This window comes from Meleagris gallopavo, chromosome Z (genome assembly GCF_000146605.3).
Source record: "Meleagris gallopavo isolate NT-WF06-2002-E0010 breed Aviagen turkey brand Nicholas breeding stock chromosome Z, Turkey_5.1, whole genome shotgun sequence".
NCBI lineage: Eukaryota > Metazoa > Chordata > Aves > Galliformes > Phasianidae > Meleagris > Meleagris gallopavo.
In genome coordinates this window covers 66127476-66154010 of record NC_015041.2, presented here as the reverse complement: position 1 = coordinate 66154010, position 26535 = coordinate 66127476, and the positions used below count along the sequence as shown (strand labels likewise).

Below are 26535 nucleotides of genomic sequence, written 5' to 3'. Positions count from 1 at the left end.
AGGCTGAAGGAAAAAAAAACAACCATGTAGAGATAACTTAAGAACACTTGAGTACTGTGGGACAACAGTAGTTTCTAGACTTTTACTTTCTAATTCTGAGGAGTAAAGAAATAGAGTATTGGCTGTGCAAAGGCTGTACAGTAGTTGACTCTAAAAAATATTTCTCGTGTGCTTCTGTGTAATACATGCCTAGATATTCTGATATGTTTAAAACATCATAACAGAATCACTAGTAGGGGTGTTTGGCAGTGAAAATATTCTTCTACCTGTGTTTTGAATGAGGGGGAGGAATGGCTCAAATTAAAAAAAAATTGCTGTTCACCTTGTTTTAACTTTATCTCTCAAACAGTGCTAGCTTGAAACAACAGATAGTGTGTTTGTCCTTGTACATGTTGCAAAGTATCATAAAACAATTCTTCTTGGGAACAGAGATTGACAGTCAGGAAATCAGAGAAGGAAAGATTCTATTAACTTGGGGCATTCTTACAGGGAAGTAATCTTTTTGGTGTTTTTTTGAATTGTGGGAGCCTGAAGGAAAATTCTCTGCTGATGTGAACAGCTATCTCCGCCAAATTGAGAAAAAAAAAATAAAAAAATCTCTTGTTTTGTTGTGACAATACAATTAATTAAGCTTTTGGGTTTGTGTTTGGTTGGTATGTTGTTCAGTGTTTGTTATTGTTTGTACTAATCAGAATGATATTAGACTGAAGTTGGGAACATACTGTAGAACACGTGCAAATTCTGATAGTACTGTGAATGATGTTGCACAAACATCTTGATTTTGAATAGAGAATTATGGTTAATAGTGGATGTTTCAGCAAAGCAAACTGGTTCAATCTTTATTTTTTATCTTTTCCAGAATCAAACTTGAATCGCTGTGGATTCAGAGGCTCTTCATATTTAGGGATACCATTCAATCCCTCCAAGGTCAGTTATGTGTATTTGAAGAGGTGTTTTATCAAGTAGGCTGTAAGTTGTCTTGTGTATTTTTATAGCAATAACTGAGGAATTCTGCAATACCTAGAAAGTAGGGGTTTAACGACTGTTAATACATTGAAACACTTCCAGTACTTTTAAGAATCATGCAGTACTTCTAAAATGGTGATGTTTGTATTTCAGAGTCAGTGAAGAAACTAAAGTAAAAGCTGTGGTTTGATCAGAAGAGCAGAGAATGCTTTTTTTGCATTTTCTGCTTTTCTGATCTGCAGTGCATAGGAAAACTTCTCTAGATATCAGCTATCAAGTAGAGAAGGGCAGAAAAAGTCAACATTAAATGGTGCGGGATGTGTTGTTCTTCATTCTTCTTCTTCGTATCATTGTGCATGGATATTTAATTGCCCTTGGGATCCATTCAAACATAAGGAAGCCTCTGCTCATCCCAGCTAGTCAGTGACTCTAAGGGAAGGATCCTGTGTTGCCCTTGTAAGTGAAGTTCAAGCACATTAAGGCTATGTACAAAACGAAAGTGCCTTTGCTGCAGGGAAGAAAAGAGGCAAGCAGAGGCTGCTAACAGTAACAGCTAACAGAAGGTCTGATCTGGTTAGAAGAGGGTTGTATGTGCAATTATGCAGGAAAGATTTGAAAGAACTGGGGTATTTTTTTAGTGTGCTTGAGAATGAAGAATCAAACTTCTTTAAAAAGTACATGAAAAGCCTAAAAAAGCACTGAATTATAAATATTTTATTTTACTGCTATTTAAGATAGTCAGATTTAAAATCCTGCTGAATTTATCCTGCAGCGTGAGATTGAGAGCAAAGGTAGATGTACTTCTATACCTGTGACTATTGTTATGTGAAAATGCTTGAATTGGCTTAAATGTGAGGTGTGTTCTGGCCTCATTTTTACTCTCTCTTAGCAGCACAACTTTATGTTTCTGAGTAGTCTTCAGGAGTGTTCATCTAGTCTAGCCCACCAATAACTTTTTTTGCATTGTAAGTCCATCAGATACTTATAGCAGCAATTTTTGTAAGTTATGCTTTCTAACAAGGGAAAAATAATTGTGAAGAGAATTTTTACATCTCAACATCAGCTAATACAGTAGCACATGATAGGCAAGGTTTTCTGTCTCTTGATTTGCTTTGATATTTATTTATTTCTACACTACAGATGGTGTCTGCAGTGAGCTCTATAGTAAAATGAATTAATTATCTGTTTTAATTGGAATTAATCTCAGTAACAATCATACAATACACTGAGTTGAAGGGAAGGAAGCAAAACTTCTGCTTACAGCCTAAATATTGTAGGATTTCTACTGATAATTGAAGTTTAAAGAGAAAATAGTAGACAGTCATGTCAGTATATTTGTATATTAAAAAATGATAGATTTAGCCGGAACAAAACCAGTTGTTTTTTAATCATTCACCTAAATAAATCCACAGTCACAGAATATCTCAAGTCAGGATATTGATCCTCAGAAGGATCACTGTGTCCAACTGCCGCCTTCACTCACAGTTCAAACCCTGTATCCGAGAGCATTGTCCAGATGCTTCTTGAACTTCAGCAACTTGGGGCCATGGCCATTATCTTGAGGAGCCTCTTTCCGTGCCTCACCAACCTCGGGTGAAGAACCTTTTTCTCTCGCTCATCATGACCCTCCCCTGAAGCAGCTCCATGCCATTTCTTTGGACCTTGTTGCTGCCACTGGAGGACACACTCAGCACTGCCCCTTCACTCCATGTGAGAGCTGCAGCCACCATGAGACCTCCCCTCAGCTCCTCTGCTCTGGGCTCAACAAATCAAAGGACTTCATCCACTCCTCATACATCTTCCCCTTTAGTCTCTTCTCCATCCTCAAATCTGCCCAAATCATGCCCAAATCTGCAGGCAGTGCTCAACGTGAGGACACTGTAACAGCAGTCTGTACGTATAGTTAAGGTTGTCCTGTCACAGGTGCAGAGTTCATACTTGGATTTGTTAAACTGCACATGGCTGGTGATTGCCCAGCTCTCTAGTTTGCCTGCAAATCTCTCTTGAAGATCTCTCTGCAAGTCATCTGCAAGGCCCTCAAAAGTGAGTCAACAGCTCGTCCCAGTTTAGTGTCATACACAAACTGATTTCGTAGATTTTTAAGTCCTGTATCCCAAGACATTGATGAAAACACTTAAAAGAATTGGCACTAGCATGGAGCCCTGTGGAACCCCACTGGAGACTAGGTGCCAGCCTGATAGCACATTTACCTCCACTATAGCCCCTTTGTGCATGATCTGCCAGCCAGTTGTTAGCCCATCACTTTATGAATTTGTCTATCTGTATGTTGGACGTTTTGTCCAGAATAATACTGTTTTATGTTGATGTGCTCTTACTGTGGTATAGCAGCATCATAAAATGAATAAAGACAACTTTACCAGACTGAGATCATAAAAATGCTCAGTCAAATTTTGTCAAAGGTTTGAGTCAGCGTCATGCAATGTAGTACGTGAACCAATGCATGTGTTCTGTAAGCTTTTTTAAGTCCTCCTTAGTGCGTAAAGCTGGATGGGTGAGTTCTGCATATAATTCTGACATCTTGTATAGCTTTCTTAAGACAAAAATACAGAAATAGCAAAGACATTATCCATGAGTGGCTAGTATTTTTTTAGTATTCTAATTTAATGCTCAGTGATGCTAATGTCCAATAGAACATGCATGCCTCAGACTTAAACATTCCCCTTTCAGGAAATGTATTGCAGGCCATCCTTATAATGTGTCAACCAGTCTACAGATGGAACAAAGGAATGGAATCATGTAGCCTGTGGAAGTCAGTTACAAGTTTGTCCATTCATTATCTCTAGAAAAGCATTTCCAGATAGTTGTGCTTTTTTATTAAAGCATTTGTTAAAGCTATTGGTAATGCCTTGTTATTACTTCTGTGTTAAAGGAAGCACGGTTGACATGTTGGCATACAAAGGTTTAAAGGATTTGCAGTACTCTTGGCTGAAAGTGTTCTGAAATGACTCAAAAAATAAACATTTTGAGTAACTTTCAGTAATGTTTAAGGCCTTGTAATTTTTCTTTATTCATTATTTTAAATGCTGGTAAGCATTTTGGACTTGCATTGGCAGTTGTTTATTTATTACATGCCACTATAGTGGTTTCATTTTTGTGCTCCGGCAAGCTTCCATGCTGGAGGTAGCCAAATATCTCTTGAAACTATGAACCTTACAAGATAGTACAAAAGAATGAAGACGTACATTAGATTCTCTCAACTTTGCTAAATGTTTTCAGGATAGCTCTTCTGGTTGTTGTTGTTTGTTTGTATTTTCCTTTCTGTTTTCAGCTGTTATTCTTCTAGTGTTTGATGGTGGTGTCTCTGCAACTCTTTGCATTGGTAACAAGAATAAAATAAAAACTTGACCAAGTCACAGCACAGTCTTAAAAATCCTTGACAATCTTAACTTAAAAAGTCACTTTTTAAGGACACTTTTATCTCTGCATTTAAAAATGAATCATTTAGAATTAGATTTTTTTTTTCTGAGTTGGCTCTGGATTCTGTGTTCTCTCAGCTTTGAAGTTACTGAAGTTACACAAAGTTTTGAAAATCTGGACTAACTGTCTTCTTACAGTGTCAGATGGGTCTAGATATTTTCAAACTTAAAATGTTAAAATGTTATGTGACAGTTTTAGGAGCTAGATGGAAAACCAGCTCCTGAACTATTTATAACATTGAGGTAAATAGCATATGCTTTCACTTGGAGAAAAACAGGAAAGATTTGTTTTGCCTTCTTGACACAGTCTTGCATTTTCTGCCTGGATTTTTGGAGCAGGTTCTTGTAGTTGAAATAAGCTAATGCATCACAAATATTGGGCTCATAATAATGCACATCTTATAGGGAAAACATTCTGAAAAGAAGATTTGGGGTATTGTTAGATTTACAATGCCTGTATTGGTATGGGTGGCCAACTTCTTCCTCCTGAGTGCAAAAGAGTGCAGAGCCAGACTCTTTTCAGTGTTGTCCAGTGCCACAATAAGAGGCAATTGTGACAAACTGAAAGAGGAGGTTCTTTCTGACCATCAGGAAGCACTTCTATGCTGTGTGGGTGACAGAGCCCTGACATAGTTTGCTCAAAGAGGCTGTGCAGCGTCTTCCTTGGAGGTCTCTGAAAGCCAGATAGAGATGTTTCTGGACACCCTGTTTTAGGTGTCCTTGCTTGAGCTTGAGCTTGAGCAGTGCTTGGATCAGATACATAGAGAGGTCCCTGCCAACATCAGCCATGCTGTGTTTTTGTGACTGTGAGATGTGAGGATCATTAGAGAGTGATGGGAGCACTGGCACCTCAGGGGCAAAAGTGGACTCTGGTTGAGACAAACTGTAATTTGAAAATTTGCTTGTTGTGGCTGCTCAGTTTAGAAATAGCTTTTGTCATGTTTAAAAACAAAAATAATATTGCAGAATGAATAAGCCTAAGTACCAAAACCGTCTTGTTACTTGTGGTTTGTGTTGTCAACCAGTGGTGCAATCCAGGATGTGCTTACATCACAGGCAAAAATAAAAACTCTAGCCCAAGCATGTTATTGTCTTCTCTCCCTCTTTTTGTGATTTGTGCTGTCATTATTTAACTTTCATTTAAGCTTCTCAATTGATTTTATTTGCTCTTTAAATACTTTGCTTAAGCTGTGATTATTGTTTTAAAGCAGAGATGAAAATAAGTGAGGTGCTAATCTTTTATTGCTTCAGATGACAGAGACTGATAGTAATCCCCTGGACTGCTTTCTTCTTGTAGATTAGATTCTAAAATCTATATGGAGAGGATCTCCAGAGGTTTGGCTCTTTAATAGTCAGCCTACCCAACTGCAAGGAAGCTAACGTCCAGTGATGTGCCAAGATAAACTTTGATATAGTTTATATGCTTAACTGTTGCGTTAAGCATACAGCCTTCGCAAAAGATCTTTTCTGAACTTTCATACTGACCTACTGACAAAGGTAGCAGAACTGTAAAGTAGTTTGATTTGACTCAGAAAGTTTGAATGGAATGCCTTCAGTTTAAGCCTAATCAGTGAAGAGAAATTAACTGTTTACCTCTTTTTCCTTTTTTTTTTTCTTTTTCAATTGGATGCCTGACAAAAGATGTGACAATATTTCAGTCTTTTATTTCTTGCTTTTTTTCTTCTAGGGCTCAGATGTATCTCATCCTTATGATAGCGGGCACATAGCAATGACTTACACGGGTCTTTCGTGTCTGCTTATTCTTGGAGATGATTTAAGTCGAATAAATAAAGATGCCTTACTGGCAGGACTGAGAGCTCTCCAGCTAGAGGATGGAAGGTAAAAGACATATTTTATAACTCTTTGTAAGGTGAATATAAAACCTTGGTGTAGTGTGAGGCATGAAAAACATGATTCTTTGAAAATTACAATATATTCTCTTAGTTAGTAGGCATTTTGGTGGAGGTCACTAAGTATACCTGATAGGGTACAAGACCAAACAGTATTTTGTGTCTAGATTCGCTTTTCATACTTAAAGTTGTGAAGCTTGCTTACAATCATGGATATTTATTATTGAAAAGTTAATTGCTCTTAGGAATAGGGTATTTTGTGCTGTATCTTTCATGTAGGTGAGGTTTTCAGTATTCATATTCTCTGTTTGGGTTTTTTTTGCAATAGCATGGAGCAGTGTTAAGATGATGTTTGCTCTGCTTTCTGAAGTGGTGAACTTGATTCAGTTTTGAGAGATTCAGGATAACAATATATAGGATGAGTTAGCCTAAATTTTAATTATAAATGGGAGTATAATATATTACTAAATTTTATTTTGAGATACATCCTTTTTACATGCATTTTTTTAATAGACCATAAATACTGCTTAATCTACACCTGGTTGCTTTTATATTTTGAACAGTAGCAGATGTCAGTGCAGACTAAAGTGGATAATGAAAACTTCTGCTTGGAGACATGATCTGTTCCTGTTGAGAAATTTTACTGAATATCATTTTTGAAAGAATATTTAAGAAATGCAGAATTTTAGAAACATTGTTTGTGATGGAACTGTTTTACTTTACGATGAAACCACTACCTCCAGAGCGACTCTCATTTATTTACAGACACAGCTATGTAATTGTATGTACATCTCTGTTTGTTGGTATGCCCTTAGCCAGCAGTTTCTTCATTTGGAGGTGCATCAGGCATCTGGAGGTGCATCAGGCATCTGGAGGTGCCTGTTCCATTGCTCGGAGCGTTCCTGTTACAGATATTGGACCACTTCTGTTGTTGAAGTGTGTCCAAAAGACGGAGTGATGGATGAGGTGCTCCCAGCACACTAGTGTCTTGAAGCAATTGCTTGTCATCTTGCCTCATTACAGTAATAAGCTGCATGCAATTAATTCCAACATATTTGTGACACATACAGTTTTAATGTGCAGACTGGTAACTCTTACAGTTGATGCCGTTTTCCATTCTCCTTACTAAAGAGGGTCAACTTGACCCCAGAAGAAACAAGAGTTCTTTGCTATCTCTGGCATAGAAATGTTGGATAGGCATCAAATTCTAGTGTAATGCATACTTTGATACCTGTGAAAAAAACACTTTTAGAGTACCAACGAGAAAGGATTTGCAAAGGCACTGAGTATGTTGTGCATACAGAAATAATGAAGTAAGCTGAATGAAGGAAAGAATTTTTCTGGATGTTAATCTACTGTAAGTATTCTACGGTCAGGTTTAGTTTCTTTTATTAAGTAAAAGGCTTGCAACTATTACAAAGTATGCAATTTAAATATACGTGTGCATTTGCTTTTCTACCTGGTCTTCGCTGAATATGATTTGAAGTATTTGGATAACCTTCAGTACGGGATGAAGTTAAGCTACAACACTTGCACATCTTAAGAAGTGTCCTAATTCCCCAGAACCGTATACAAATCTTTGCCATATCCCAAAAGCAACAGCATTCATCCCCATCTGAGCTGCAGAGGAGATGGCTTGGCGTCACTGGGGTTAGTAGAAGAAAATGTATCTCCTAATATATTGGAGGCTTCTGTATGCAACAGGATGATAGACTACAGAACTGAATCCTGGGCTAAAGGAGGAGTGTCCTAGTGGTCCTTGAAAGACTGTCTCCAGAGTCAGAAGTACCTTTATTATTATTTTAATAGATCTGACAGTGGACTTATTAAAATATGGTTTTGTTGTGCTGGCTTCTTGCTGTGGTTTAACTTTTAAAATATCTGAACTAGTTCTTTGTGCAGAGTCTTGGCAGATAGCAAATCACAGCACCTGTGTTCTTTTTAAGAATCTCAGGAAGCAGAGATTATGAAGTAGATTAAGCAGGGTAATGTTATATGAAACAAAACTTTTCTCAGAGATGGAAAGAACATAACCACAAGAAATTGAAAATTTCTTTGCATGTAGCTTTAAGTATTTCTGCTAGAAATAGTGATGGAGGTGATGGAGTTACATTTATACATGCAAGGAAATCTGATCCTGAAGTTAAGGTCAAAAAAGTCATGTAGGCTGTGAAGATTTCAAAGAAGGCAAAGAATTCTGCTGAAGACAGTAAGTATTAGGATAGAAACTTAAATATCAGTATGTGGTGAAAGAATGTTAAGTGTTGACATCTCTGATTAAGTAAAGAGCAGTGTCACTGCTAGAAGTAGAATTATGCAAGCCTCTAAATATTAATAGTTCTCTTCCTTTTGTTTGGCTTAGCTAAAAATTCACCTTCTGGAAAGAAAATCAGGTGTATTTTATATTATTATAGTTGTGTATATGCTGTAAGCAGACGTAGGTAACTATGCTTGAAAGAAAAAACTACTCAATTCCAAAATGCTTTTTGTAATCTCTGATGTAAGAAGCTACACGGCACTAACAAGACAAACTTTTCTTTGCAGTTTCTGTGCAGTGCTAGAAGGAAGTGAGAATGATATGAGGTTTGTGTACTGTGCTTCCTGTATCTGCTACATACTCGATAACTGGTCAGGCATGGATATGAAAAAAGCTATAGACTATATTAGAAGAAGTATGGTGAGTATTCTCAGAAGTGTTCTTTTGTACAGAATTTGGAAGTGATTAGTTCTATTTCAGTAAGCTGCTAGAGGTGTCGTTTTGTTTTACTGTCGTATGTCATCACTATCAAATAGATGGAGCAAGTGTAGTTCACAGACTTTTTCCAGTTCACACTGGTGTATATGTGAAGTGCAGCTTATTTGTATGAAGAATGATGTTCAGACAAGGCAATCTTTGTAAAAAGTTTTTTAATTCCTCAGCTTATTTTTTCTCTAATTTTTTCTCTTTAGTAGTACAGTGTGAAAACTCTGAGATAGAATTCAGTACAGATAAAGGTCACAGCAATTTCAAAGGGTTGTGATCAGCAGTGCAGAGTCAAGTTGGAGTCCTGGAGTGGAGTTCTCCAGGGGTCAGTACTGGGCCCAGTCATGTTTAAGATCTTCTATGTTAGTGCAGTTCTGATTACCGAGGAGAGAAAAAAAAAATCTGTTTTTATTGTCATTGGAATTGACAGGTTTTAATTACATAATCTTTCTCAGTTTGCTTCAGTTTTGGCTTTAATAGTCAAAAGTCAGATGCATCACCAATTCAAAAAGAATGGATACTCAGATGCTGAAATTTAGAATGACGTCAGCAAAAACGGACTCTAAAATGCTCCAGTTCTTAAAGTTTCTTGTTTTACCTCAAATTTGGTAGAGATGTTGAAAGAATTTTTAAGTGCAGCATTTGTTTTGCTTTTTTTTTTTTCTCCTTATATAATAGCGTCATCTGAAAATGCATGTATATAAATCTGTAGATATAATTTAATTATGATGTAAAAGCTATTTGTGTAGCTGTTAGAGTGAAAGTTTAGAGTTTGGAGTAAGAACTGTTCTTAACTGGGCTTACGCATTTTCTGAGGGCAGTATTTTACTACACAGCTTTCATGTTACAGTAACCTACAACCACTGTCTTGCTTTTTCTCCAGAGCTAATTACTTTGGTATGCATTAAGCAAATTGCCTCCTCTTACAGTCAATGTTTGTAGTATTAATTAGCTTTAGCAATACAGTTTTGCTATTCAGGTTTCCTTTGTTCAGCAAGTCGTGAGCCTCTAGAGTAAGAAAGCATATTTGGATTGCCATTGCAACAGGCACTGCAAAGAGTTTGAAGTAACTTTATGCTGTATTTTAACATTCAGATGTTGGTGGTTATTATTTAAAATTGACTAGATCATACTCTGGAAGGTCAAGTTGCAGTTTGAGGTTGTCTGTTATGTTTTAGTCTTTCTAGCTCATTAAAGCGACAACAGCTACTCAAAAACTAAGAAATAAAAATACTGTTTTAATGTGTGCAGCTTCTGCATCTACTTCTGTTTCTTCTTTCCTCCCCAAAGGGATCTTTGACAACAGACCTGTAAAATAATTCTTAGATTAAATCTAAAGATTGCTAAATGTTCTTCAGCTATGACTATAGGAGTCAGCAGCACACTGTCAAGATGTTCTGTATTTCCTAGCCTCTGCTAAACATTTTGAAGAAAGCATGAGAAATTTGTTGTTGGAACTTGGCAAAAAAAAAAAAAGAAAAGTTATCTGTTTAATCAGAACATGAACCAATCATCAGTTGGCCAGTAGGAGCAATCTAATTTAACTTTGAAAGTTAAAGTGTTCAGTAATTTGTGTTCCCTCTAAAAAGTTTGGTATTTGTGCAGTGACAGTGTATTGGTTATTAAATGTTGTATAAACACTTGTAAAATAAAAAGGCTTTAAAAGCTTTTCAGTTAAAGACAGATTTCATTTATGCATTTAATTTTGATTGGAAATACCTCTGAATTTTCCCTTTGTATAAAGACAAAAAGGTGTTTGTTTTTTATTTAATGACATACTTTACCTCTTTTGACAAAGAAATGGTTGTTCATTTCAGACCTTTAGTGTACATTGTAACTAAAATGAGCTCAATTAAAGTCTTAAAAGCTGTCTTTACAGAACTTAAATATTTGTTAACTGTCTTGCGCTAAGAGGGTTTTTAGGCGTAGGCTCAGAATTTAACTATTTTTAAATGGTAGTTATAGTCTGATGATGATTTTGCTATTAAACTGAGAAATTGCAATATCCTTAAAAGTAATTTGTCTCTAAAGTAATGGGTTCATTACAATTTTTTCTTCAGTCTTATGATAATGGCCTGGCACAAGGAGCAGGACTTGAATCTCATGGTAAGAATGTCAGAATGTTCTATACTTTGTTTTAAAACTGTAATTGAGAAATGCTGTAAGAAATTCAGGTCATGTCATGCCTGTATTTCTTTTCTGCTTTTGAAGAAGTGGGATGAAGAGGAGCAAATCAAAAACATACCTCAGAATACTGTCCTTCTTCCCTTAGTTTCTGCTTAGTATCAGACCAGATGGGCTCTTCCGATATCAGCTCCATTATTTTTCATCTGATGAACCTTGAAAGATGTTGCCTGTAGTTCTCTGTCTTGCTGACAGAGCAAATCTTTTCTGTATGCACCGTTGTGACTCTGTGGATTTATCAGCAAGAGATTTTGTGCATTGCACCTGATAATCTCCAATTTCAGCAGCTATTAGTAAAAGCCAGAAACATTTCCTTTGACAGACTGTGGCCTCAAATCCTGAAGCAACATTTAAGTTTTATAAATAGATGGTAGTTGTGAAGATAGGAATTTCCAAGATATTTATAAGCAAAGTAGCTTTGTGTGTGATGAATAGTTATCTCTTCCTGATAAAGAAGCTTTTTACTTTTATGTGACATTAAGTCTATCCAGTGTTTCTAGATTTATCCTTTGAATTGAACTTTTGTAGTATTCAAACTGTATTCTTCATTCAGAAAGGATAAAGTTGAAAAACTGAAGTTATTCCCCTAGTTGCTGAACTGAATTTCAGTACAATTTAGTGATAGCTTTATTTAGCTTCAGTTTCTGTGTTTCAGCATCAGAATGAAAGTAACTGTAGAGTGGCTGGAGTTTTCTAACACCAAAGCAGTGTAAGCAACATTGGGCCCCAAATCTTACAACAGTTTGTGTATGTTATTTCCCAGGCTGTAATTTTGTCATTGCAGATAACAGACTCAGAGGACAGTGATACACAAACAACATGAGTTTCTTTTCTAATTTCTTGCAGTTTAAAAAAAAATAAAATTCCTTAGGAACATAACTTGTACTGGTTGCCACCAATTGTACTAACAGTGTACTAACAGTGCTGTTTTTTGGTTTTTCTTTTTTCTTTTTTTTCAATATATATATGGGGCTTTCTGCTCATGATCAGACAGTTCTGTTTTTCTTCTGTTAGGGATTGTATCTGACACTGCTTTTGACATCTCTGCTTCAGTCTGATTGCTAACCTCCCAATAGCTTTTCTTCTGTAAGTTTAATATGAAAAAAAATGTTTTCTATTGCACTACCATTTATTTGTTCTTGAACTGCTATGTAATCTAAATTGCACAGCACTGAGAGTCCCTCCAGCTTTAAGAAAATAGATTCAGGCTTATGCGAGGAGTTTTTTTTTCTCTGGTGTTTCTTTTTCCTTCAATATGTATGATGAAGTAAAGAGCTTTTATTTGTTAGGTTTTACACTTTCATACTCTTTTAGACTTTCATACTTTTAGAATCCATTGATTTAATTTTTACTACTGATTGTAATTCTACAAGTTCTACTAAATACTACTTAGTTCTGATTGAGATTATACAGGCTTCTGTGAAAATTTGTACATCTAAGCATTGCAGCAACTGTTTGTTTCTTCACAGGTGGATCTACATTCTGTGGTATTGCGTCGCTGTGCTTGATGGGTAAACTGGAGGAAGTTTTTTCAGAAAAAGAACTAAGTAGAATAGGAAGGTGGTGTGTAATGAGACAACAAAATGGTTACCATGGACGACCCAACAAACCTGTAGACACTTGCTATTCCTTTTGGGTGGGAGCAACATTGAAGGTAGTGTACAAAACAAATAAAGGATAATTATGAAATTGTTTTGATTTCATAGAAGTCTTTTCCAACTTTAATGATTCTGAGATCATGAAGTCCAACTATCAACCCAAAACCTCCACTGCCCACTAAAATATGTCCATAAGTGCCACATCTATGTTTTTGAGCACCTCGAGGAATGGTAACTCCACTCTTTCCCTGAGCAGCTTGTTCCAGTAACTCCTTCTTTCTGCTGGATTGTGTAGGGATGGGGTCAGAAAGGCCAAGGCCTAGCTAGAACTGGACTTGGCAAGGAGTGCAATGAAGAACAAGAATGAGAGGTTTCTGTGGGCATATCAAGCAGAAAAGGAAAGTCCAAGAAGGCTCAGTGAGCAATAGGCAGGCTGGTAGCAACAGACAGGGAGAAGGCTGATGTACTCAACAACTTTTTTGGCAACTACTCTTCACACACCCCTTGAGCAGATGGATTGGAAGGGGAGCATTGGGGAGCGATGTCCTTCCCATTGGAAGCAGAAATCAGGTTCATGACCACCTGAGGAATCTGAACACTGAAAAGTCTGGGTGTCCCAACAAGATGCATCTCAGAATCCTGAGAGAATTGGCTCATATAGTCGTCAAGCCACTCTTAATGATATTTGAAAAGTCACAGCAATCAGGAGAAGTCCCTGATAACTGGAAAAAAGGTACTGGTGCTTGTTCATCCCCGTGAGGGAGTGGGTGCCATCCAGAGAGACTAGATAGGGTTAAGCAGTGAGTCCAGGAGAACATTATGAGGCTTAACAAAGCCAAATTCAACTTGCATCTGTTTTAGACAACTACTATCAATTCAAAGTGGGAGATTAGAGTACAGCCGTGCCAAAAAGGACTTGGGGATACTGGTGGATGGAAAGCTGGACATGAGTCAGCGATGTGCCCTCGCAGCCCAGAAAGTCAACTGTATTCTGGGCTGCATCAAAAGAAGTATGGCCAGCAGGGTGAGGGAAGTGATCCTTGCCAGTCTATTCTGCATCCAGATATGGAATCCTCAGTGCAGTAGAGACATGAATCTATTAGAGCATATTCAGAAGAAGGGTCACAAAAAAGAGCCAAGGGATGGAACACCTCCCCTATGAGGACTGACTGAGAGAGCTGGGGCTGTGTAGTATGGGGAAGAGAAGGCCCTGGGGTGACATGGGAGTGGCCTTTCAGTATCTAAAGGGGGAGCTGTAAGAAAGAAGGGGACAGACTCTTTAGCAGAGTCTGTTGTGATAAGACAAGGAGAAATGATTTCAAACTAAATGAAGGAGATAAAAGATTGGATATAAGAAAAAAAGTATTTTACATAATGGTAGTGAAGCACTGGAACAGATTTCACAGAGATGTGGTGGATGCCCCATCCTTGGAGACATTCAGACTCAGGCTGGATGGAGCAACCTAGTCTTCCTGTAGATGTCCTTGTTCATTGGAGGGGAGTTGGATTAGATGGCCTTTAAAGGTCCCTTCCAACTCAAACAATTCTGTGATGGTTCTGTGATGGTTCTGTGATGGTTCTGTGATGGTTCTGTGATGGTTCTGTGATGGTTCTGTGATGGTTCTGTGATGGTTCTGTGATGGTTCTGTGATACTGCTAGCCTTCTTGGCCGTAGGCAGTAGCAGTTGGCAAACTGCTGGCTCATGTTCCACTTGTGGTTGACAAGCATCTCCAGTTCCTTATCCTTAAACACGCTATTATTTCTTTGCAAGGAGGAGTTTCGTCTTTGGCATGAGTACATAAATGTGCATAGATCTGTAAAGATCTTTCATCTTGCAAACAGGCTTACCAAGTTAATGCTAAATTGCCCTACATATCTCCTTAAATAGACACTGTATTTTAAAATTAATAATACACTAAGATTTGGTATCTTACTGTCTAACTTCTTTTCAGCTCTTGAACTTATTCCAATACACAAATTTTGAGAAAAACAGAAACTACATCCTCTCAACTCAAGATCGCCTTGTTGGTGGATTTGCCAAGTGGCCAGATAGCCATCCAGGTAAATTTACTTTTCAAAATCATTATGAGCATACTTAAAGCTGAAAGTACATTCCAGCAGTCAAACATCTGAGGGGTATAAGGAAAGATTTTTCTCCATTCTATTTCAAAAACTATATTGAAAAAAAAAAAAGAATTATAATGAGATTTTCATGATTTAAAGGAAAAGCACATGGTTGTTTAGACTGTTTCTGGAGGAGTGTCACTATCTGCTTAGAGCTGGACAAGCCTTTCTATATATATTTAACTGTTCAATTAAATAACATGTTATTCAGTGGATAAATTCATGAATGGTTTAAGCAAGTTATTTCAGACCATTTATTTTCTTAATAAGGTAATCTTTTTGAAGTTTATTCAGAAGCTGTAGCTATATTTTAAAATAATGTACTCAAGTATGACCTGTTGTAGGGAACCTGCTTTACAGGGGGTAAATGGATGGATAGACACCCTCTGTTCCCTTGAATATCACCTTGAGTTTCTGAGGTCTAGCTATTTTTGAAGCTCTGTAGTATGTAGACCAGTCAGTATCACTTGGAGAAAATAATTCTATTTGTCATTCATTAATGGGACATTCCTGCCTGAACACTTGTTGTTTTCCATACAACAAGCTCTCTTACCTTCACTCATCAGAGTAATCTGCTTTTGAACTTGAATGTTCTGACTGCCCAACAGAAAGGGAACAGGAGGGTTGATCTAGGGTTCTAAGGATTTACCAAGTTGTTCTATGAATGTACAGAAGTTTTGCTGGCATTCCAATTATTTTGTATCTATGACAATCTATACAACCTATGTCTTATAAAAATTGTGTATCTTCAGTGAATTTTTGTTATTTACTTATTTATCAGTGATATGTTTGGTACTACTGAATTTAAATGCTCTAGGATTTTTTCCAAGGGAAGAAAGGAAGTGTGTTTACTGTGAGATTCCTTCATCAGGCAGATGGTGTCATAAGTCTGTGTGCCTGTCTTGGAAGAAAAAATGAAATGTTAGTGCATCTCTAATCTGAAGAATGAGTATAAATGCAGCATTGCAAAATTTGTTTCTATGTATCTGTAATTTCAATGTCATGTACACAACTGATTTTCCTACAGCCTAGTAACTGAAAGGCAAGCTGTCTGTTTCACTGTTTGTATGTTTTTTCCACAACCAAGATTTCAGACTTTACTAACACAAGCATTTATGTCGTGCAGCATTGCTGTTGTCCAAAGCTCTGTTGTCAGAAAAAAGCAATGTAATGAGAACATAACTTTTCTTTATAATGATCTCTACGTTTGTCAAACATAGGAAAGGTTTCTGTCTGATAAATCTTGGAATTTCACTGTGGTAATACCATTGCTTTTTTGTAGAGGTGGCATGGGTGTTGGCTTTGTTATTTATACTTCAAAACAGAACTGAACACTTACAGTGTTTTATTAAAGTTCTTTATTTACTGGTAAACTTAGCTGAATGTGTCTGTGTGGGGCAGTGTCCCACCTTGCTCTGACCAGTGTGGAGCTGGGAGGGGACAGCCAGGATAGCTAACCACAGCTGATTAAAAAGATATCCCATGCAGTACAATATCATGTTAAGCTATAAAAGATGAAGGGGAAACTGCGTGAGTTACACCATTTGACTTCCACGTAACCTTTATGTGTGATGACCCCTGCTCTCAGGGGAGTGGCTAGGCATCTACCTACCAATGGGAAGTAGTGAATGAAGGCCATGTTTTGCTTTGCTGGCTTTGCTGCTTTTGCTTTGCCTGTTGATATCTTTATCTTAGTTGAGTAGTTCTCTCACTTCTGCTCTTCTTTTCTCATCCACCATCACGCCGGCAGTGGAGGAGGAAAAGAGAGAGAGCAGCTGTGTGGTGTTCAGCTGCTTACCCAGATCAAAATGCTAGAACACATAGCTAAAACATTTGATTTTATTTTTACTATTTCAGACTTAGGCGTAAATCATGACTAGATTTAATAAACTTTTATGTTAATACTGCTGCATGATGCTGGGCAGCTGTGCAGCAGCTCTTGTCTATTAATTTGTTTTCTGTAAATGATAAACAGTAAAGAGAACTGGAAGCCTGTGTGAATTAGAATTGTTGCAAGAGAAGGATAAAATGATTTACCAATTACTGAAGTAATGAAGTAAAGCACTGAAGTGAGGTTTACTCTGTAGAAATACTGATTTACAAAACTGCTTGCTTTGGTGTTACATAGTGTTGTAACTACAGCTGAGCAGCTGCAAAGTTTCATAATGTTTCCTTTACTTGTGAGTTGCTTATGAAACAGAACACTTAGACTGGATGTATTTCAGCCTTGAAAAGCATTAATCTTTTATAGCTTGAAATGGATGAGTGCACAGACTTCCTAAAGGTGTTTTTGGTAGGACTAAAAGTATTTAGTTGTTACGGATCTGCACAACTGTTGAACTTTTGATTAAACCCACCAAACAACCATATACAACTGTTAGCTTTATGTTAGTATATGGTTTTTAGTGCATATCAAGTGCAACTGTCTGCAGGGGTTAATATACTGCACTTCCTGAAGACAAGTTCTCCCTGTCTAACATATTCAACTGCATGGTCAGTCATCAAGCCACTTCATTAATTTCTGTTTTAAGGATATTTGCTTATGAAGAGAAGAAGATAGGTAAAGCGATGGTATATATATTCAAGATATTTATAGATACATATATTTAAATATTTCTAAGTTTTGTTGTTTGATAGTTTTTGCTGCTTTTGATGGTTTGTTTTAGTCAGCAGTCCACTACATAATCAGTCAAAAAGTATCTGTTGTGTTTGGGAAAAAACATTTGCTCTGTTGAAGGAAATTGTTTCTAGCTCTTCAAATTCTTTTGTTTTTTGGTTTGAGCAATAGGAGGAAATTAAGTAGTGGACAAAAATTGCTCTAACATAAAACATCTCTATCTTAGAGATTGTATAGCATGTTTTCATGCTGGACGTTTTGAGCAGAAATTGCTTCTTATGTCAAATCTCACATGTAGAGCATAGCACCTGTATGTTTTTCTTGTCTGTGATTATCCAGAGGTGCTGGAATTCCCAGGAGCACTTGTCTGCTACAACCAAAAAGGCACATGATTTTATATTTCATTTTCTGTCCTGCTTTCAGATGCTTTGCATGCCTACTTTGGGATCTGTGGCTTGTCGCTAATTGGAGAAGCTGGTATCTGTAAAGTTCATCCTGCCCTGAATGTAAGCACAAGAACCTCTGAGCGCCTTCACCACCTTCACCAGATGTGGAAAACAAGGACTCTAAGCAGTGTTCAGACAACATGCACATCGCTACACGACTGATTCAGACTCAAATTTAGTTCTGGTAGCATAATTGTAGCCCAAGGTTAAAAGCCATGTATAACCAATGTGCTCTTTTAAGTGCTGGAGTCATGCAATCAGATCTGTGTTGCTGGCATTGCTTTGATAGGGGATTGCCTTCAGCGGGTTATTCTGCATTGTGGGGAAAAAAGGAGATATTTTGATTACATAGGAGTTTGTCACTGCAGACTGTAAATGGCTCTTCAAATGGCTTTATGTCTAAGAAATTCCTTGAGGCAATTAAAATTCATTTTTATTTTATTTTTTAAAACTTGTGCATACTGTGTCAAAGTATATAATAGGAAAGTATTTTCAAAATCTGTTTACATATCATACAGTATAGCACAAAACCTTGGGGATCTTTTTGATTTTAATGTCTTACATATTTTTGGGTAGAGAATCTCCCATATTAAATCTCAGTTAAAAGTTACCTTTTACTGTCTACGTTCAGATTCCATAAACTTTGTTAAAAAAAATCAAATAAATACAAATAAAATTATTTTATTCAGTATTCTGGACTTCTAAAGTTGTGTGGCCTTACTAAATGAGTTTTACAATTCTCTTGAATGCCTGCTGCATGGATGCGATTGATTGTTAGCACAAATGCCTTCATTTGAAATTCTGTCTTTGTGGGATATTAATGAGAGTGTGGTGTATTGATACAGAGCGTGGGCAATAGTTGCTGAGTTTTTGTCTTCCTGGTCTCTTTTTGTCTAATTCATTTCTGAATTTATTAAATGTCAAGGATCTGTTGCCTTGTGAAACAAGAAAAACTATTTTTTCTACTGAGCTGTAGATCTCAACATCAGTGTTTTTGGGTTTTTTTTGCAAGCCAGTCACATGTCCTGGCTGAAGAACTGTCCACACAGCAACAGCATCAAAGAGCACAGAGCATGAAAATCTCCAGTTGCGCTCCCTAAAGGCAACAAAAATCCCACATTACTGCTTGGTTTCTGAAGCAGTGGTGAAAAACCTTCTTTGGTAACTGCAGTGTTAGATGAGCCTTTAAAAATTCATCTGTAGGTATGAACTCTCTACTTCAGAAGACAAAAGGTGGTAATAGGTAACTGAAGAATGAGTGTGATCCCAAGGAATTAAAAGGGATGTCTTAACAAAAAGAAAATTTTTCAAGGAAGAGAGAATCTGTATAAGAGCAATCTTCAGCCTCTAATTTTTGAGAATTCCAAAAGAGGTGAAAGGTGTGTGGCAAAGAGCACTCCATTTGGTAAACCAGGCTGTTCAGATGCACAGTCAGAAGAAAGGAGCAGTACGCAGAGTCTTGTTTTGTCAATTGTGGTTGTGTGCATGTGTGTGAAGGTAACTTCTTTGTGAATTCTTATCAGCAATGATAACCAGAGTCTTGGGTGTTGAGACCAGGAGGCTACTCTCTGGTTAAAACAGCAGTGAGCTAGCAGTGCCACGGTTGAAATACTCTTGTAAGACAGCCTGGAGGCTTTCATGTAGATATTTCTGTAAGAGCCATTGCTGAGTTTCCATCCAACAGCATGTGTTACATAGGCTCTACCCTGTGAGGGAGTATCCTTATCATTTTACAAGGAATCCACAAAAGCACAACTTGAAAGGAAAATGCCTGGAAGGCAAGGCACATCTTTTACTGTATGTTACCTCTGTGCTAAGTGGAAATGGTAGTTACATTGCCTGAAAAACTAAATATGCTGTGTCACGGAGTTAACTAGATCAATCTATGCCTGTGATGGGGACAGAAGGCCCCTGCCCCACAAAATGGGAAGGAAAAGGGAAAAGGGACAGGGAGATGGGAGCTGGGCTCAAGGAAGGAAAAAAACCAGTGGCAATGATCTATGGAGGAAAACTTATTTTAAACTATGATATTGGAATGCATGATAACACAATATAATACAGTCTAATTGAAATCAAGACTAATAAATAAGATAGGAGAGAGAGTTCCTGAAACCGACTCAAACCTGAAAAGCTTGGAACGGCCAGGAAAGCACCTCCAGCACCCACTGCCAGGCAGTAAGAGACCGCCCCACCCGGAAGGGCCAGATCCCAGGACTTCCGTAATGTATAGGGATAGGTGCCTGGAATTGGAGCATTAACACTTGAACTCCCAGTGCACTACGTGATGTTTTGATGCGGAATACTGAAAACCAAAAAACACAAAACCATGACATGCTGAAATGCTCTTGAAATTTCCTACTTTGGGGTAATTTGGAGATTTTCCTAAGTAAAGAGCTGTATTTGTTTGGTGTTAAACTGTCAATGAGTCTTCATTTAGCAACTTTCCTTGAATTATGACCATACCTTACAAAAATAGGCTCCTTTAACAAAATTACATTTTAATTTTGAACCCAGCCTTTGTACTGCTCATTATACCGTTATTATAAAGCCTTCTTTATCTTCAGCCTCATCATAGAAGAGCATGACACTGACAGGCATCTGTATAAACCTGCTGCCCAGGGAAGGTATATAGTTTTCACCAGGGGTGTTGTTTCATGTTGGATTGGACTAGCAGCCAGGAACAATGTATAACACACAGTTTATGCTGCTTTGGGGCAGTTTGGCAGATTCTACAGAACTTTTCTAGCCTGTGTTTTTACCAATAAAAGTTGTTTCATTCTACCTAATCGTTCTTTGTTTCTTCCCTTCAGTCTGTAAGCTCATGTGAAGGACTGTTTTGTTTGTAGGACTGTTGAGCTGCAAGGCTTTCCAGTACAGCCACTGGGCTTTCCTGTGCTTTTGCATGTGGTTGGCTGAAGAAGCTTGTTGACACTAGCCTTATCTGAAGCAAGCAGGGACATAGTAAAGGAAGCCTTTTATTTTCTGTCTGTAAAATATGCTGTGATGTCAGCTGCTCTGCTGAAGATCTGTGTGCTGGCAACAGAAGACCTTAGTCATGAGCTGATTAATGTCCTCTTTTTTTCACAGTTTTTTTCATCCATCCCAGCTCTAGATTAAAATAGTAGAAAGGCAGAAAATAATGCAATATTTCTAACAGGTGGGAGAAGCATTTGTCTCGAGGAAGCCTCTGGAAGCATCCTCCCCCTGCAGAGCAACGTGCTTTGTTGGACTTTCCTTCCCAGCAAATGAAAGCAGCTGTGACTTGGTGGGAGCAGTGCACTGCAGCTGCATCAGAGGGGAAACATCCCCCTGCCACGCTGCTGCACCACAGAGATGTCAATAGGGCTCATCATTCCCTTGTCTTCACCCAATTTCCTTGTCTTTGATTTAATTAGATGAATTATCTAAACCAATAGGACCAGTAATTAATACTCAAGTGATGCAATTTTTGTTAAAATCATAGATACCTGAAATTGTTTATGTTGTCAAATATGATTAAATGTTGTAGCAGAAATGGCAATTATTTATTCATAGTATGCATCATTCATTACATACTTTAGATGATTCTGTATAAATATATAATAGCATACTCAATACATTAAATATTTATAGTAGTCTGCATACTTGACCTATATTCCTTAAAAAGCTTCTTAGGAGTGTGTGGGGTTGTACCAGTGTCATATGGGTCAGTGGAAAAGAAAGCATCAAACAGTTTTTCATGTAACACAGATGCAGTTTTAGCTCTGTAACTATATCAAGGTATCTATATAGGTAGATACAGGTATTTTTATAGATTATGTAGATACAGATATAGATAGATACCTGCAGATACTTGAAAGTGACAAAAAGGCTGAACGTGTCAGAGCTGCCCTTTGCTGAGCATAGGAGAACAAAAAGTCTGCCTCCAGAGTACTGTGAACTTGAAATTCTCCTTTTAATATTACTGCATTTGCCTTAACCAGAGCACCTGCAACCAAAAATAAAAGGAAATGTGAAGTAAAGGCTAAGGGTGCACGTGCAAAAATACAGACCACAGCCTGCACAGGCAGCTAGCCCATGAGGAGGGGCTTGTGTTAATCTGAGAACGCAAGCAAACTGCCTCTAACATCTGCATGTAGCTGGAAGAACCTCATTTGTGAGAAAATCCTCTGCAGATCTAATTAAGTAGCCTTATTCCCTATGAATGATCTTTCTTATCTTGATAGGTGATGCTTTATTGCTTCCTTCTGTTATGTGTATGGTCACAGCACCAAGGAACTGTGCAGGCACTCCGCTGGCCGGCTGCCATTTGCAGTGAGCACTTGGCAGAGACTTTACCAGCATGCCAACTCCAGTAATGTGAGTACCTCTCTATTAAACTGATGAATATTAACTTGCCTTTCTTTGGGATCAATAAACCTTACACATAAACCCTGATGCTTTTGCATTGCAGGGTGAGACTGACTCTTCTTTCCATCAGACATAGCATTGGAGATGCCTCAATATGTGATGTGGCTTGTTGCTGTTTATAAGCTATATTCAGTGTTATGTGTTTAATGATCTTTTTGGTTTTGCCAGTATCCATCAGAACGAGGAATGCAAAAATCAGTCAAAAATCATTCCAACCATCAGAAGGTGTCATGCATGGCAGTTTTTCTTCTGCTAGTGACAGTTCCTATCAATATCACATGGAAGAAAGCTATTTTCATACAATTCATGAACTGTTTACACAGAATCTGTTTGTTTTTGCCTAACTTGTGCATAGGTCTCTGAACACTTCCAGGAGAGTTAAAGTGGGCAATAATCCTTATCCAAAGCATTCATGCTTGGAAATGTGTATTTTATGGTGGGTTTTTTGTTTGTTTGTTTGTTTGTTTTTGTGATCTCCAAACATACAGTGAAATAGTCAATAAAAAACATTGGCACCCTTTTCCAATATTTATGATATCTCCTTTCCTGCTCTCTCTGCTGCTCTGGTTTGTGACAACTGTCTGTGACAGTTGAGCCCTGTGAGATGGCAGTGCATCTGCACAAATCCATTTCCCCCATGAATTCATTACTTCGAGACATTATCAGGAGACTCTCTAGTCTGGTTCAGCCCTCTAATTATTACCTTTTGCAGATAGATCAGGCTGGCAGCGATGGAGTTGCTGAGAGATGCCTGAGGACTATCAAAAGGGACATCAGGGCATTGGGACCGTTAGCTGATGGAGCAGCTTAACATGGTGCCTGGCCTGTCTGTGGATGGGTTTCACCTATCTTAAAGGAGGAAATAGATCCTAGCCCAGGAGCTGGTAAGGCTCACTGAAAAGGCTTTAAACTAGGTATGAAGGGGGGAGGGATTAAAATAAGGCTAATAGAGATGATCATCCCTCTGTACTCAGCTTTGGTGAAACTGCGCCTTGAGTATTGTGTTCAGTTTTGGGCCACTCAATACAAGAAAGACATCGAGAACCTTGGATCATGTCCAGAGAAAGGCAATGAAGCTGTGAGGGGCTTGGAGCACAAGTCTTACAGGGAGTGGCTGGGGGAGTTGGGATTGTTGGTCTGGAGAAGAGGAGGCTCAGGGGTGACCTTATGACTCTCTATAACTACCTGAGGGGAGGTTGTGGTCAGATGGTGGTCGGCCTGTTCTCCCATATAACTGCGGATAGAATGAGAGAGAATGGCCTCAAGCTGCACCATGGGAGGTTCAGGTTGGATATTAGAAAAAATTTCCTCTCCAAAAGCGTCATTAAGTACTGGAATGGGCTGCCAATGGAGGTGTAGAAGACACTTTTAGATGTGGTACTAAGTGGCATGGTTCAGTGGGAAATACTAGTGGTAGGTGGATGGTTGGACTAGATGATTTGCCCTTTTGAGGACTGCTACTGAAGATGCATGTTTGAGTGGATTATCTGTATTATGGAAATGGGAAAATACTTCATAATTCCAGGAGAGGAAAAAATAAATTAAATCAGGCTTTGCTGCACAAATGAATTCAGAAGAAAAAGGTCAGATGGAAGAGATCAGCTAGAAAATCTAGGATTATCACTGCTGTCCTGGGAGAACCAATGCAACTCACAAGCCAAGAAACATTCATTTCCTTTATGATTTGCTTTCCATATCAATGTGTCAAGATAAGTGTTATGCTGCATGACATTGTATAAAACTATACAAATTCATTTACTTCCGTGGATAATAGGACCAAGGATCTTTGCTTTTTTGGAGATGCTCCCTGTCTATGTAATACGAAGGAAATTAAATCTCTTTGCTGCTTCAGTTCATCAAAACATGTTGTATTCTGAGTTTGATAATTTCCTGATTACCAAAGTTTTGAATTAATTTTCACATATCCAGGTTCCATGGAAAAGAACCAACCTGAGAGATGAAACGAGGGACAGAAAAACAAAAAGCACTTTCCTATCTGAGATTTATATGGAAGTGGTGAAGGGCTCCCAGCTGTTTCTGTCCCTCAGCACCACCTTACAAAGGTTGCATGAAAGGCAGCAGCAGTCGCCAGAAGGGATCATGGCCCCTAGGCTACCAGCTGTAACACAAAGGTGTCCATCTCTCTCTGGGTCTCCAGGTGCACCTTCCCCTCTCAGCCTGCAGCTAGGTGAGTGGAAGGTGAGCACAGACTTTCCTTCATTCCAGGCAGGGCAGACAATTACCTCTGACTCTCTCTGTGGTCTCATTGCCCTGGGTGACTTCATGACCAGGGTTGCATTTACATCTTTCTGCAATGACAGAGAGCTTGGATAGGACTCCAGCACCATCCTGCTCTAAGGACAGTTCGGTGGTGGCTATGACATTGCCAGTCTGTCAGAACAAGGCATGGGCAGGTGGAAGGAGAGAAAACAGAGATCTCCCCTACCGTCCAAAGCCCCTGCAGTTCAGTCCAGGCTGGTCATCAACTACACTGTATAGCAGAAAAACAGAAATCACTGTGGTGTGGCAGAAAACCTTGAGTGACATCCAGGGCAGGAAGCTCACCATACTGGTGTAATTCATGGCCTGATAGAAGCACATGGTAGCCTGCTGGAGTACTGGCGCTGCTTATCTCAAGCTGCAGGCCTGTCTCTGGGCGAGCAGGTTCTAGTGCAGAGGGCCACTGAATGAAAGGCTACAGTGGTGAGCAGGAAGGGCTGTAAATTTCTCAGCTTTTTGCACAGCCTCTCATTATTGATCAGAACAATCTAGGTTTATTTGTTGCTGAGTTCTGGTTATTATCAGGAAGTTCACATCAATACTGCCATACAGCCGTTGTACAGCAGCTGCCTGGGCCTCAGCTGATGTGGGCCCTGCAAGCCTCCCTGCCTCTGACTACACTTCTAACCGCCAAAATTACAGTGTCCTGCACAAGTGCCATTTACTGAGCTAGAATTAGAGCAAGAAAATACCTTGCATGGAGTTAAAACTATGGGCTAGGAAGTGAGTGATGGTCCCCTGTGTGCCTGACTCTTTACTCCTAATCCATTTGCAGAAAAGCAGTGTGAGAAATGCTGAAAGCCTGTCTCTGTCTCAATAACAACTATGTGATTAATGAGCCATCTGATATATGTAATCCTACAGTATCTAGTAGCAGAAAGGTCTGGTAGTTATTCATGAGTCCCATTTCTCGAGGAAAAAAGGGTATATTGTTTCAGTGAGCAACCTGCGGAGAGAATCTGGTGTAGCATTACTACCATATCCATAAGCTCAGGAAATTCAGCCTCAAAGGGATATGCTATACTGTTATAAAAGACCCTTTGACATGTTTTCACTGTCCAGGGGCGATGTGCTCCACAGGCCACCTGACATCAGAAGCCGAGCATGGTGTGCCCCTTACCCACTCATTCTTGGTGACCAGTGGGCTGGGTGCTCTGTCCTTCACCACCAGACCTCAGGCAGCTGCTGCTGTGGCAACTTGAGACAGCAAGAGGAAGAAACAAGTCATGGCACACTGAAATGGCATCGTGCAGGCAGCTGCAGTGGAGAGAGGTGTGGAGCAGGGCCCGACATCTGCCATGTTTCCAGCATCATTCACCAGCCATCCCACAGGGTCTTTGCCCACCATATCTAGATGGAGCAGCCCAGTGTTTCCCAGCAGCTCCCTGAGGGCTGCTCTCCTCCAGCAGCAGGTACTGAGCTGCCTCAGCAACATGCAAGCATGCTGTGTGCATCCCATCTCTGGTGGCAGCACCAAGCCTGGGACACAGAAAGAGATGGTAGAAGTTTTCTTCCTGCCTAACTGCCCTACAGACATGCCACCAGCCAGGGAGACTGCACACACAGCTCCGTGCCTTTCATTAGCAGAGGTTCTTATGTGCAAATGTATGCCCGCATGCATTTTCAAAACAAAGCCTGGAATTCCATCAGACCAGGTGGTGCCTCTGGATAAGCACACTGCCATGCACCGCTGTGCACCTCACCATGCGCCGTGCTCTGGGATGCACATCTGAGCCGTCCCTTTGCCCAGCAGCATGCCCACCGCTGGTCCCGAGCTGTGGGCTGCAGGCAGCACCGAGCCCACCTGCCCAACAGCACTCAACTGCCATGGCAGCACCCAGCCACCCACCAAGCCCACCCTCAGCCCAGACTAGGCTGTGGGCGCCAGAGATGACTGGTG

The 26535-nt window shown here is 39.0% G+C and overlaps 1 protein-coding gene across 1 annotated transcript; it reads left to right on the top strand.

Annotated features, from left to right (window-relative positions):
- Positions 1-780: 780 nt before the first annotated feature.
- On the top strand, positions 781-18657 carry PGGT1B (protein geranylgeranyltransferase type I subunit beta). Its single transcript, XM_010726240.2, is given in 8 exon segments — positions 781-927; positions 6091-6242; positions 8798-8930; positions 11057-11102; positions 12650-12834; positions 14732-14840; positions 17944-18075; positions 18078-18657. Coding segments are annotated over 8 exon segments (957 nt in total). The 5' UTR covers positions 781-795; the 3' UTR covers positions 18146-18657.
- The last annotated feature ends 7878 nt before the right edge of the window (positions 18658-26535 follow it).